The sequence below is a fragment of the Macrobrachium rosenbergii genome, chromosome 12, assembly GCF_040412425.1.
Source record: "Macrobrachium rosenbergii isolate ZJJX-2024 chromosome 12, ASM4041242v1, whole genome shotgun sequence".
Lineage (NCBI taxonomy): Eukaryota > Metazoa > Arthropoda > Malacostraca > Decapoda > Palaemonidae > Macrobrachium > Macrobrachium rosenbergii.
Genome location: NC_089752.1, coordinates 107,485,101 through 107,500,423, shown reverse-complemented (window position 1 = coordinate 107,500,423; position 15,323 = coordinate 107,485,101). Strand labels below are relative to the sequence as shown.

Sequence of the window (15,323 nt, the reverse complement as noted above, 5' to 3'; positions counted from 1 at the left end):
GCTTCAAGGAGACACTTTCGTATTAAAACGAAAGTGAACAGCGAGCCAGTAATCCATTTTGATACACTTCCAAACCGTGTAGTAGAACGATTCGTGAACGTTTCCATTAACTTCCAAATAAATGACTCAGTATGATCTCGGGCTCCAGTAACGAACGTTGCTATTCAAGAATAGAAGTTTTTAGTGTGAGAACTTGATGGATATTGTCTGACGTGGCTTCACTCCGTCTGGTAAAATTTGCTTGGGTCTACGAGAATTTTTTTTTTTTACTTTTTCATAGAAACTACCTTATTTCATGCCTGTATCCTAAAGTTATAACTCCTAAAGCATCTTATTTCATACCTGTATCCTAAAGATATAACTCCTAAAGTTATAACTTTAGGTTGCAGGTATGAAATAGGATGCTCTCTATAATGAAAAAAAGAAAAAAAATCATCACTGACTCGGGCAAACTTTACCGGAGGGTGTGAAGTCACACCAGACAATATCCATCAAATTCTCGCACTAAAAACGTCTGTTCTTAAACAGCACGTTTCGTTATTGGAACCCAAGATCATATTGAGTCATTTATTTGGACGTTAATAAAAAATGCTCACGAATCGTTCTTATATGTAACAATAATAATGAGTTATCCAAATTTCACCACATACGCAGTTTATCACAGAAAAGGGTAGGTAAATATTCTATGTGACTAGCTGCGGTTTTGACAGTTACCCCATACTTATAGCTTAATCTCTCTCTCTCTCTCTCTCTCTCTTGACAATAAACGCTTCACAAAGCCTTACTTCACTTCGTTCTTCATACGAAAAAGATTAAATGAATGAATTACGAAGTTAATGACGTCATTTGCGCCTAAATCTTACGTCTATTGTTGTAACAGGGTCTATTATTTTCTTTTTCCCTTTGTTTCTGTGAGGTATCTTTATCTTCTCTGCATAATATTTATGATAAATCTATTTAAGGGTTGTTGTATATTACCAGTGCAAGGTGAGAAAATAATAATAATAATAAGGCAAACAAATTGATAAAATATACAACTCGAATCAAGACTAACCTAGATACCTTTCGCGCACCAGGGAACACGTAAAAATAACTTTGGAGACAGCCTACTTAATGGTCTCTTCTATTTACCAGCATAGATTGCAAAATGAGTCCTTTTGCTCTTTGTCAAATCATTCCAGATTCTCGACAAAAAATTAAGTTCTTATATTTGCGAAGTATAATTGCCCAAGATTGGGCATTGTGCACCGTTTTGCGCACGTCATCTCCTTTCTTGATGGCACTGTTCAACAGTTTAGAATCAACTAAATTAGATGATTTTGAAATGTTCATGTAAGTGGCCTCAATCGACTCGTTTGTAAATATGAGGTGTTCCCACTATGCATTATAATTTTGTTGACAATCAGAGGCCATTGGTTAATCTGATAGCATGATTATTCTCATTCTTCATATTTGTTCATATAATTAATATAAAAACTTTTACTGACTCTGATGTGCAACATAGCTAGTTGCATATGACTGATTATTTGAATTATCTTAGGCAGATTAAGTTGGATAACTCTAATTTAAAAATAAAATTAACTGAATACAAGATGTAATCAATGTTGTAAATCTGTGATGATGCAATCCATTTAGATAAAAGGCAAGGTCACCAATATTTTCACGAGGAGCAAAGCTGAAATTAGGATCTGCTGAGTTGCATCGTCCTTCTATGATTTAGTACGAGGTCGCAGTGGAAGCTAGCTGGAAAGGTACGCATGTACTAATTGCCTCAATCTTTGGTAGACGGCTCATGGCAATTATGCGTTTAATGGCAAAAGCTTGTAGCTGTTCGATCTCACAACAGCTGTCTTTTTAAATGCTTCATCAGCATCTCTTTGGGAAGATAACACTGCCCTGACAGTGATGTTCTTGCCATGAAGGAACAGTCTCCTTGAGGAAGTCGTGCAAATGGAACTTCAGAAGTTCAAGCGACCGTGCAATGCATTATTACCCTAATATAATTTAATCTGCATCTTAATATTTTACCTACATTTTTATTTATTTATTACTTTGTTAATTTATATGCTTTTCTATTAACTGATCTCCTCTTTCTGTACTTCCCATTACTTCTTTCGAATGAACATATTCTTTGGAAGCTTGAATTTCAAATCAATGGCCCCTGTGGGCTTGTGACATATGAATAGGACTCATCTTCTGAATAATAATAATAATAATAATAATAATAATAATAATAATATAGTGAGGTATATTGGTTTATCAATTAACCATATACGTTGGATCATTCAGAGATACTAAGCTAAACTAGATTAGCGTTGTGTGCTTACGGAATTTCTTAAATTGCAAGAATTTGTTGAATAAATTTTGTGTACTCCATCTTGCGTTGCATCAGTATATTCACCAATGAAATTCGTTGCCTTACAAGATAGACTACTACTAATAAAATGCTTTACAGGCTTTCAACAACAAAAAGTGGTGACACTGATACGGGCCATGATTTCTAATTTTTTACCCGACATATTGTGAGTAAAAATATACAGCGCTGACTCACATCCTTTGATAATGATTCGCACAGAATCATTTCCATCAAAACTGAACAGATGTTATCACTGCCTTCACCGCAAACTACACCAACGGCAGGAGAATGAACAACGCCTGGCAACGGTAAGAAAGGTCTTGCAAAAGATAAAAATGAAAGGTATAGCAAGGACCAAAGGAGGATTTTGTCGAAAAGATGAAATATTCCTGCTATAAGACTGAATTCCGTACAGAAAATGTTCAAATTCACAGTTCCACGTCATGGGTATGTTATCATATTCAGACTGTGATTAGACTGAAACTCAACAATAAGTCCATGTAACTGATAGCTAATCTCTATCCCTCCCAGTGCTTTACTGGCAGAGCTCAGGACTGTTTTACCACTGATACAGAATCAAGCCCTTTCATAGTGGGTAAGCTTCTGGTACAATTGTTCATTCTTCGATTTTATGGTTCTAGATAAGACAACATGGAGTATAGTGCAATATGGATTGACTGTTACTCCTTAAATGTTAGTTAGTCCAGTGATGGATTCAATTTGTTATGTGGGGAACTGGGTGTTAGGTGGTGTGTGTGTGTGTGTGTACATATTCCATTAACCAAGAGATACTATAATTACAAAGAAATGGGTTTCTTAACTCTATGAAAAATTTAAAGCAATCATTTTCCTTTAAAGTGCATCAAAAAGGGTTTTTACAATATCTCAAAGACCCACCTTCTGACCACCTAACACCCAGTTCTTGATATATATATATATATATATATATATATATATATATATATATATATATATATATATATATATAAACCCATCAAAGAATGAAAACCTCCAACATGTCATTCTCTATGACGACATTTTCATACCTCAGATGCTTAATAAAGCTGTGGTATTCCCTATGAAATCTTGAAAATTGAGAAGAAACCTGACCCTCTACGAGTTAACGATTACCTCTTTGGATTAAATCTGCAGTAAATTTTGAAATTTCTTCTCAGAAACAATTTATTTGAATTTTCAGGGCTTATGGAGTATGAAAAAAAAAAATTATCATTAATAACTTTTCAAGATATCTTGAGTCAAGACACAATCAAATATATATATATATATATATATTATATATATATATATATATATATTAAATATATATATATATATATATATATAAATAATAGAATATATATATATTTCAATCATGGCTACAAATGGAAATCCACGCTACCTCGGTATATCTCCGTTGGAGAATTGTTCGAAGGGAATTTATATGTGATAAATGAATTGGAATCGTGGGGAAAAAAAAGCCTATTCAGCGACTCCAATTTCGATAAGACATTTGTAGCTTCATGATTGTATATAAATCACGGTGTGATAAAATTTCATATATATATATATATATATATATATATATATATATATATATATATATATATATATATATATATATATATATATATATATATATATATAAACGCTTACGAACAACTTTGAAAAAAGGTAACAATAAAACTGTACAATAAAACTGATATATATCTAAATGTAACAGTATGACTTATTTTTGTATTTATCTTTGACGACACGAAAGTCTTCATATAACAATGATACTCGAGATGTGTTGATCAGGTTAGGCAGTCCAATGCACCTGAGGTGGTAAGACTATATCCCAACTGGCGTGGCAAAGTTATTTGACTTTTCCCACTAATATATTATCTATATATACTAATACATCCAGCAGTACTTGTCTTTCTTCACTGGCAATGCATCTTACCTTTTGCAACAGTTCCCAGTGAGAAAAAGGGCTAACATACTAGCAGACTTCTTCGCCAATGTGACCAAAGAAAGACTAACGTCTTTTATTATGAATTCAGTCTACACTTCATAGCACTGAGACACTTTTCTTCTTCTTCCTCTGTTTCTTCTTCTTCCTCGTCTTCTACTTCTTCTTTTGTTTCTTCTTCTTCCTCGTCTTCTCCTGCTTCTTCTTATTTCTAGTCTTCTTCTTCTTCTTCCTCGTCTTCTCCTGCTTCTTCTTCTTCTTCCTCGTCATCTGCTCCTACTTCTTTTTCTTCTTCTTCTGTTTCTTCTTCCTCGTCTTCTTCTTCTTCTTCTTCTTCTTCTTCTTCTTCTTCTTCTTCTCTGTTGGGAGGCCACCTTGCATTGGCGGTGTCCCGGATGCCTGCCTGCTGCCACCACCGCCTTTCGGCCAGGGAAAGTGTTTCGCCCGTCAATGGAGGGGGAGGGACCAGGATACAGGGACTTCCTTCCCTGACTCTTGTCTCTGCTTCGACTCACCGAAACCGATTATATCTGGTATCTCCACTAACCGTGCTTTCCCTTCCACGCCCGGGATTTCCATAGCTCCTACTGGCAGTCAGGTGTGGTGTACGCCGTATATTTGCCTAAACATTCATAGTCAGGTAAGGTGTATGACGTATATTAGCCTAAACATTCATAGTCAGGTAAGGTGTATGCAGTATATTGGTCTAAACATTCATAGTCAGGTAAGGTGTATGCAGTATATTGGCCTAAACATTCATAGTCAGGTAAGGTGTATGCAGTATATTAGCTTAAACATTCATAGTCAGGTAAGGTGTATGCCGTATATTAGCCTAACATTCATAGTCAGGTAAGGTGTATGCCGTATTATTAGCCTAAACATTCATAAATTTCACTGAGAGAGAGTATTTTTATTGTGGGTTTGAAATACTGAAAATATGGTGTGTGTGTGTGTGTGTGTGTGTGTGTGTGTGTGTGTATATATATATATATATATATATATATATATATATATATATATATATATATATATATATATATATCCTTGTATGTAATCTAATATGACCTACGGAAATAAACAATTTGAGTCCCAAATTGTAAATCGGTCTATTCAAAATCAAAACGATTATTCTGGCTGCATGGCTGAAGCCTAAATCCGTCATCAACATAACCACATGACGAACACATACAAAAATTTCGTTCTAAGAAACCACTCCAGCTGATACGTCAATCATCGAGGAGCTTTGAAGTTTTAATGTTGCTTTTACCGATAAATGAAAGCACATTAGTACTCACAGTAAAAGTATGCCAACTAGTCATCCACTATTTACAGTAAAAGTATGCCAACTAGTCATCCACTTCTACTCTGATAAAATTTATACTTCTCAGTCACGAAGGATAAAGTGGCGATGAAGCGACGCGAAGCTTTTCATGGGCCTAGTCTCATCCTTAAGCATCTTCACAGTAGAAAATTCCTAGGCCTATAACAGTTGGTCTTTATTTTTATTTATTCTACTTAAGCTTATTTATCTTATTTATTTTCATTTTTATTTATTTATTCATCCGGACGTCAACGAAGCAAATCTGCCGCCTATTAAGTATATGATCTCTGAGTTATGTCCGAGTCGTGTATAAATCGTTCTCAGTCCTGTATTCAGCGTGCGAAAGGAACCACTAAACGGCTCTCACAAAACTATACTAGGGCATGCAAAGAGGATAAAGCGATGGAGTCGAGAAGACTGAGTTGGTACTAGAAAGATTGGGTAGATGGGATATCGATTTCGGTGGGCTGCTGTAAAGGGCCTCTACCTCCCGTGTATCAGAAACCGAGAGGATTCCCTTCGAGGAGAAAGCTGCTTGCAGACTTGAGCATGTTTATTCCCTGAATGCGAACGGCAACCGGTTAAGAATGCAACTTGTTCCAGTTTGCATGAGTTCAAACTGGACATTTGTCTAATGTTCCGTATCTCGCGTCATAAAACTTGAAGCATCATTTGCATGAATCGCAGTATCGTCCAGAAATCTTAAAAAACTGATGTTTAGTGTTTATCATTATTAGCAAAGCTGCCATTACTAGGATGATAAACTTCAGCGTATTTACGAAGTGGCAATCCAGTGTCAATTTAGTTGCTTTGAAGCATGGAGAACATTTTGGAAATAAATAAAAGAATGCATGAATATAAAAGTAAAATGATGTGGGTAGGGAGCAATAAAAGCTACAACTCAAATACACACCTCGGAGTCTACACAAACAAGCACTTTCATATTTTATTTATCAATATTTTCCTATTCCAGAGTTGGAGACCAGATTTCACTTAGCGGCATCCAGAGACAAGAATAGAAAACCTTTGTTGTGGAATGGGAAAAACTGGATACGGAAGAAGATTAATAAAGGGTAGGACAGGAGGAGAGTCAAGGTTTAAAGGCAGACTATTAAAAAGGGAAGTGAGAGAAACGAGATAATGTTTGTTTTGTGAATGGTACCGTACGGAGAGCGGAACAGAAATTGTGACAAAGAACGCAACCATCACGCATCGCCTGGGCAAATTATTAGTCTGCCTCGAAAAACGCTAATCTCGATAACCGTGGGAAAGAACAGATCAATGCAGATGTTGAGCGAATAACAGAGTAATAAAGAATGCTATTCTGCGATAAGGAGAGGAGCGAGAGAAGAAGAAACAAGGTGCGCAGCCGTGAGGAGGCAATTTACAAAGGTTTTGGTGGGGAAGGCGTCGGCTGGAATGGCTCAGATTATTTCAAGAGCTGCATTGGCCGGGTCGTGAGTAGTGACGTCACTAACTGATTCCTCCATTAAAGTGAAATGCTGCAAGTTACGGTAATATTTGAAAAGTTCTTTTTTTAAATAAATGATAATGGTTTTGCCAAATAAAAAAATAGTCACGGCTGTTAAAAAAAAAAGGAGAGAAATGTGGAGTTAATACAAAGCTATTAGACCTTGTTAGGCTGAAGTTGAGCATGGAACGCATGATTAGGCCACTCTCTTACAATCACGGTTAGACAATTGTGAAAATCACTGCCGATCAGCACTGGGGTTTCCAGACAGCAATTATACCCAAACAAAAACATTTATTGGACACATTTTTCCGTTTTTTTTTTTTTGTCGTGAAAGAGAAAGCTCTCTTTTTTTTCGCAAAGAGACCGGTAATGTTTTTCTTTCATATCAGTTTTTTGTTCAGTTTTATGTGCTGGTGGGACGCCAGTTTCTCTTTGAAGAACTTTTTTAAAGGCACGCTTTGTTTTGCTGCACACTATACCCAAAGGGGCTTTTGCCCTTTCACAAGTTGTTCCTCAATAATAATCATCGCGAATATTCTAGCCCTTGGCAAGAAACTCTCTGGAACGAGTGGCGAAAATGAAAAAAAAAAATACATTGCCTACCAAAGAAAACACAATCCTTAGCAGTTGATGCAGTTTGACCTGAGATAAATAAAAGGATTGGAAACATAGGTTCCTTGTTGATGATCTGCTCTTCAGGAAACCCATGATAACAGCATATAATATCATTCAATATGACTTCCCTTGATTCGTTTGTACCATTTTAAAATGGGAATATTCCATAAAACTGAATAATATCTATATTTGTAGTCAAAATATGGAAGGAATGCATGGGAATATTCCTTAAAATTGAATATCTATATTTGTTGTGAAAATATGGAAGGAATGCATGGGAATATTCCTTAAAATTGAATAATATCTATATTTGTAGTGAAAATATGGGAGAAATGCATGGGAATATTCCTTAAAATTGAATAATATCTATATTTGTAGTGAAAATATGGAAGGAATGCATGGGAATATTCATTAAAATTTAATATCTATATTTGTAGTGAAAATATGGAAGGAATGCATGGGAATATTCCTTAAAATTGAATAACATCTATATTTGTAGTTAAAATATGGAAGGAATGCATGGGAATATTCCTTAAAATTGAATAATATCTATATTTGTAGTGAAAATACGGGAGGAATGCATGGGAATATTCCTTAAAATTGAATAACATCTATATTTGTGGTGAAAATATATCTGGGAATATTCCTTAAATTGAATATCTATATTTATAGTGAAAATATGGGAGGAATGCATGGGAATATTCCTTAAAATTGAATAACATCTATATTTGTAGTGAAAATATGGGAGGAATGCATGGGAATATTCCTTAAATTGAATATCTATATTTATAGTGAAAATATGGGAGGAATGCATGGGAATATTCCTTAAAATTGAATAACATCTATATTTGTAGTGAAAATATGGGAGGAATGCATGGGAATATTCCTTAAAATTGAATCATATCTATATAAGTAGTGAAAACATGCAAGAATTTATGCATTTCATAGTGTGAACAAAGATAGGTTTTACATCTCAGGAAAGGAAAGCAGGTTAAGAATACCAGCACTGAATTGCAATTCAACACGGATGACTCGCATTCTTGATTATTCTTATAAGAAGAGTTGCGTAACGTCCACAAAACGGCAAACAAAGGATATAAAAAAAAAAACAGACTCAGATTCGAAGAGTATGAGAAGGAATATTTTGTGAAAACGAAGTTGCTTCTGGATTATATTCGGGCTTCAGAGAGAGAGAGAGAGAGAGAGAGAGAGAGAGAGAGAGAGAGAGATAGTTAACTGGGTTCTTGGGATACCGAGAACTCACAGAACGAGTCCCTGCCACCAATTGTTGTACATGAGATTGCAGAGAAAATTACGAAGTTTGAAAATGAAAGCGTCTTCACACACACACACGCCAAACCAGTTTCGTTCATGGCAAGAGCTTGTTGCTAACTAAGCTACAAGAGGGGTGAAGCTGCGCGTCTTGCAAGACCCTGGGATCGAGGGCACGTGACCACCCGACTGACTGCTGTTGTCAAAACTTTCTCCCAGGGTAATGGGCTTTTCACCGTGGTATTTACACACTTGGTTTACTGCTCGCTTGCATGCTTGAGGGTACAATAAAAGGGACTTTCCTTTCCTTCCTTCTACGTGAATGATAAAATACACACACTTTTATAATAAAATATATATATATTTTATATATATATATATATATATATATATATATATATATATATATATATATACAGTATATATATATATATATATATATATATATATATATATAATACATATTCGTAAATTATTTATCCATTGATTAGTCTATACAGCAAATGACCTTCTGTGAAACAATATATTAATGATTAATCTATTGATTCATTCATGCATCTGTAATTGTAATTAGTCTTTTGCCTTTATATAATGTGTATATATACACACACACATATATATATATACATATATATATGTGTGTATCATAAATGCATGTATCTATATATATTATAAATGTATATATGTATATGTATATATATATATATATATATATATATATATATATATATATATATATATATATATATGGTTTTGCCATTTTTGTCTCAGTCTCTCTACTCTTCCCATTTTATTTTATTTACTGGAAATGTGTTCCCAAAGAGTTAAATGGGAAAGGTCTTGGTCATTGAGTTGACTATATCTGGATAATAATAATAATAATAATAATAATAATAATAATAATAATAATAATAATAATAATAATAATAATAATAATAATGAATATCCTACACTCTAACACTGCTGAAGCAATTCTGATAACTTCATTCATTAATCGATATCATCATTCAAATCACATCGAGAAAAAGCAAAAACCAAATATAGAAAAGAAAAGAAAAATGACAAATGATAAAAGAACGAACACTGACACAATTTAGAAAAAATCTTTTGTGCAAAGTCCATAATTGACAACGTATTAGTTTTAAAGATTTAAAAACGAACTGCAATAGAGAATTCTTTAGAATAAGTTATAATGATTTATTGTAGTGCTGAACAGCGCGCGCTAGGAAAAGTCTACGGGATATCTACCCGCATTTCAATGTGGTTCTGTTGGAAAACGGCCGTAGTCTGAAAACACTTGCGGATCCAGAAAAATTTCATGGGTGGGGGCCACTAATTTTCATATATATATATATATATATATATATATATATATATATATATATATATCTCTCTCTCTAATTTTAATTTTGTTATAAATTCTATAACAAATTTTTATTTTTCCCAATTTTATTTTTGTTAATTATGTTATTATCCAAATCTTCAATATTATCATTATATGTCTTTATTTTTCATGGGAGGGCACGTGCCCAGGTGCCCCAACCCCTCCGGATCCACTGGTGACTGGGATCACTCAAAATTGCTTCCTTCAGGCCTGAAGTCTTTAGTTGTTTAAGGGATTGTTGCTGCTCAAATATTGATTTGGGCTACAAAAACGCATATAGCTAACTGAAAATTTTATTGAAAGACACTATTTCCACCTAGATGTTTTCTGCAGATATTGTTGACACGCTCTTTAGCTTTAAGTGACAATTAGTTTAGCTCTTTATCTCTAACAGTTTTAAAGCAGTAGCCGTTTTTACGGACGCATACTAAAATACATTTTTTTTTTATTGCAGATTTTGCCCTCAGCAGTTAGGAGCAAATCTGGGTGGAAATTGTCTTCCAATGAAATTTCCAGTTAGTTATTTGCGTTCTTGTAACCCCAGTCAATATTTGAGTAACTGTCCCTTAAAAGAATCATTGTAGTGAAGGGTAAATTGTTCCAAGGATGCTTCAAGATATAATGCAAAACGTAATTTGAAATTTCAGTTTCGACATTTTATCGGCTAAAAAAGTTTTGGCCCATCAGAAATAAAGTTAAGGTCAAGGACAAAGATAAAAATTAATGCAAGTAGAGCGAATGAATTCCGGACAAATAAAAATCTGAGTAACAGGAATATCAATAACTAGATATCTTGAATGATCTAAAACCGATTATTTGTGCTAGAAATAGCTATCACTCCGTAGCGGTCACCCGTCCAAATACTGATCAGACCCAGTGCTGTACGGCCTTAAAGAATGAGTCACCAGCGGTGCAGCAAACAGGAACAGGTTCTCGCCTGGCAACTCACTGGAGCCACCACCACCCATCCAAGTACTGACCATTCCCACTGTGGTCTAACGCCCCTAAGACCACTAGCCTACTGCGTTCTGTTCTTTTCTTGTATGCTCTCTCATCTACTTTAAATCATTCCTTTAAGTTTTTCTTTATGAACAAAGCGTTTCGAAGGTCACTACCTGGATGGGTGACCATTGGTGAAAGAAAGATAATGCAATAAAAGTCCGTAAGGCCATCAGTTGGCCTAGCAACCGCACCCAATTGTTTCAAAATTATAACAATAATAAAGAGGCTATGAGAGGAAATAAGTCGTAATGAACCCACAGAATGAAGTTGTTATTATTATTATTATTATTATATTATTATTATTATTATTATTATTATTATTATTATTATTATTATTATTATTATTATTATTATTATTATTCAGAAGATGAACCCTATAAGTCTTTGATACCTGTTCTGTCAATTTTACTCTTCTGCGAACTTCGACCTTGGACAGCTCCCAAGACAGAGCGTCAGAATTGTAAACACAATAAAACCATGATGAGGAACAAAAGTTTTGTAATATCACCAGGTCACTGAGGCTGTCGGCGCTCATCCCCTCCCCGCTACCCACTCCCCTCACGAGAGCAAAACGTCCATAATTATCAGTATTATAAATCCAGTCCAGTTTAAACCACTGAGATGAGTCCCAGCGCACTTCGCACAAGACATGCCGGTCTGGGAATGATTTTTAATTATAATATTCACTAAAACAGAGACAGAGAATGGTATTAATAGTCTTCCACAATGTCCCTTTAAAAATACATCACATTCTTTATTTTACTTCGTTAACCCTTATTCTTGGAATATTACGGCATGACTTCCTACATTCCACAGTACTTATTAAAAAAAAAAAGAGATTTATTGGGGATTTAATCTCTTAGTGATATAATTTATTTAATGCTCACAGCTAATTCTCTTTTTTAGGGCAAGAAGTTTCTAGCGGTACAATTCTGGTAACGCTGTAGCAGCCGATTGTAATTCAAAAACTTGAATGTATGTATGTATAAAAGTCATACATACATTCATACACAGTACACACATACGCATACACATATATTTACACACACACATATATATGGATATGTATATGTATGTATTTATACAAATATAATGTATATTATATATATGTATGTATGCCTACTGTATGTATTATATATAATATATATATATATATATATATATATATATATATATATATATATATATATATATATATATATATATATATATATATATATATATATATATATATATATATATATATATATATATATATATATATTATATATATAATCAGTATCTTCACAACTCTTTACACGTTTCCCCTCATGAGTGTACTATAAAGGAAGAATTCAGACCTCTGATTTAAGGGGAGACTATAGTGGGCCAAACTTCTTTTCGATAATCCGGTTTATAATCTATTTATTGTTCGCGTGCCAGACTCATCTACTCCACTTCTTTATTATTCAAGGCCTCTGAAATATTTACACGCCAGAGCAATGCAATCGACATCCATGGATCACAAAGGACGACAGAGGGGCTCTCTACCACTGGGGAACACCTGCGCAGACGAATACAATGAATCTCCCTTGGTATCAATCTCTTAATTTTATTCCCAGTGCTTACTTAGAGCTCTTAAGCAAGGTTGGGAGATCTAGAATGACAATCTACTTATCGAACAGAATTCATCTGCCGAGCAGTGTAGACAGTGTTCGACACTTCTGTCGATGTTTAGCGGTATGAACCGGTCCCAACACCCGACACACAAACACAAACACACACACACACACACACACAAAAGAAAATCCGGACCAAGTTGCGATTTCAATAAAAACCAGCTTCATGGCAATGTCAAAACTTTCTCTTAAATAAACTCCCATTGTTGAAGGATGAGAAAGCACTGCATTCTGTCGGTACGTCCATCTGAATATTTGTTTTACGAAACGGTGCAGTTTATTTTCGAAGAAAGCAGAACGGGTTTCGTTACGTCCAACGATTTACGTGATAAAGATCGAGAACACAGTTTTCTTCTTCTACTTACGGTTTTCCCGAGATGCAGCAGGTGAAGCCGAAACCGTAATCTTTGATGAGATGGAGGACCTCTGGCACAGTTCTGATGGCGCCGAAGGTGCTGAAGATAGCCAAAACGGTATTCCACAGGAACAGGGCCTTTCGCAGTTCGTAACGGGGTCTGTCCCTCATGTAATTCTGACCGACGAAGATGAAGGTCACGTAGATTGCTATCCAGACGAGAGCCTGCCACCAGTTGTACCTCATCCAACCCGTGTAATCTCTCACTTCGAATTCCTCCTCGAAGCTGAACGTGAGAGAGTAGGTATAGTTGGTGGCCGTCGTGTAAAATCCGTCCACCTGTCGCGGGGGCACCGTCAAGTCATAAATGACAGTCTTGTTGTTCTGCGTCAGGGTAAAGATGGTGGTGTCTGGCCCCAGGAATTTATGCAGGGGTTCGGGAATCACTTTGGCCATTTTGCTTCGCTTCTTCTTCCCGATACGATCGACACGACACGCGGTAAACAAGCCTCTATGCAGTTGCTAAATGTCCCGTTAACTGCTATGACCCTACCACTTGTCCTTGTGAAGAAATCTCTAAAGTTGTCAAAGATCTTTCAAATGTAAAGGGGTGTGATTTTTCATTCAGTTTCATTCACTGTTTGCATGGACAAGCCAGCAACTGACGTACTCTATAAAATCGTTTTATCAGAGTCCCGGCATCAGCTCATTACTGAAAGTGTCCGAAAACTGTCAGAGCCTAAGTCTCTTCGGAGGAGTGCGTCGTCCCTACCGAAGGCAAGCTGTAGACTGACAAGTCATGAGGGGGTGGGGAGTGGGGGAACAATTACACAGTCGACCAACGAATGAGCTAAGGCGCACGAGCTGAGAGTAAGGTTTCGAGCCGCGGGAGATGTTGAGCGCGCGAAGTCTGGATGAGCAATGCCGGAGAGAATAGCTTTCGCTCTACGTTGAATCATGATGGACCTACCTGTACACACGCGGCCCTCCCTGGGTCGTGGTGGTGGTGGTAGCCCGGGGAGTTGGGGTGGGGGACGGTTGTCGGGGAAGGGGGTGGGGGACATCGAGAAGAAAGAGACAACGAGACGTGGTGGTTGTCGTCGTTGTTTTAGCGGAGGAACGCTCATATCATCGCCACTCAAGTATTAAATTCAGAGCACTGGGAATTCTTTATCGTTTAGTGACTCAATGACGTCACGCGGAAGTCCTTCAATTGTTAAAACCGCTCAGCACTGAACTTGTCCTTTTGAAATCATGCAGTGAACGAATCGATCTCTTATTGTCATGGCAAGATTTTGACATTGGTTCGTGTTATAGAAAACTGATATAGCGAACAAGGACTTGGAACTAACGAACACAAAAGGCGCCTTCTACGCTGGAATCTTTTTGTTACGCGAAAACATTTCGAGAATTTGCTCATTCAGCAAGTACTCGCAGGGACAATGAACACCGATACAGCGGAACAAAAATGTTCTCTATTGTAGTACGTTACTCGATTATACGTAATCGCTCTTAACAGCCAGCCAGACATAACACAAGAAGTAGTATTTTAAGAGGCGTGTCATTCATTCAAGAACTACAGCAATCGCTATTCACTTTCAGTACACTTGCTTGCTACCTAGACCTTCAGTCAGTCGCCCTGAACAGATTTTAAAGTGGCTGAAGAATAAGGTCCGTCCCATATGAGCCCCAATTCGTCTCCTTTTCATTTTTCATCTTGGTTTGGTTTTAATTAAGTTATATAAACGACCCCGCTTTGCTTGGAATTCATATATATATATATATATATATATATATATATATATATATATATATATATATATATATATATATATATATATATATATATAATATATATATATATATATATATATATATATATATATATATATATATATATATATATATATGCAAAACATTTCATTGTGTGTGTGT

General features: G+C 35.6%; 1 protein-coding gene across 2 annotated transcripts in view; it reads right to left on the bottom strand.

The window, feature by feature from the left end:
- Baldspot (elongation of very long chain fatty acids protein baldspot) overlaps window positions 1-15,323 on the bottom strand; it is a 131,544-nt gene that overhangs the window by 67,483 nt on the left and 48,738 nt on the right. The window contains exon 1 of one of the 2 annotated variants that reach the window (XM_067112643.1): window positions 13,399-14,356. The exons of the other annotated variant lie outside the window; for it this stretch is intronic. Within the exon in view, the coding sequence (XP_066968744.1) occupies window positions 13,399-13,844 (446 nt within the window). The 5' untranslated portion in view covers window positions 13,845-14,356. Of the gene's footprint in view, window positions 1-13,398; window positions 14,357-15,323 lie in introns of those variants that run through there. 2 annotated transcript variants of the gene reach the window in all.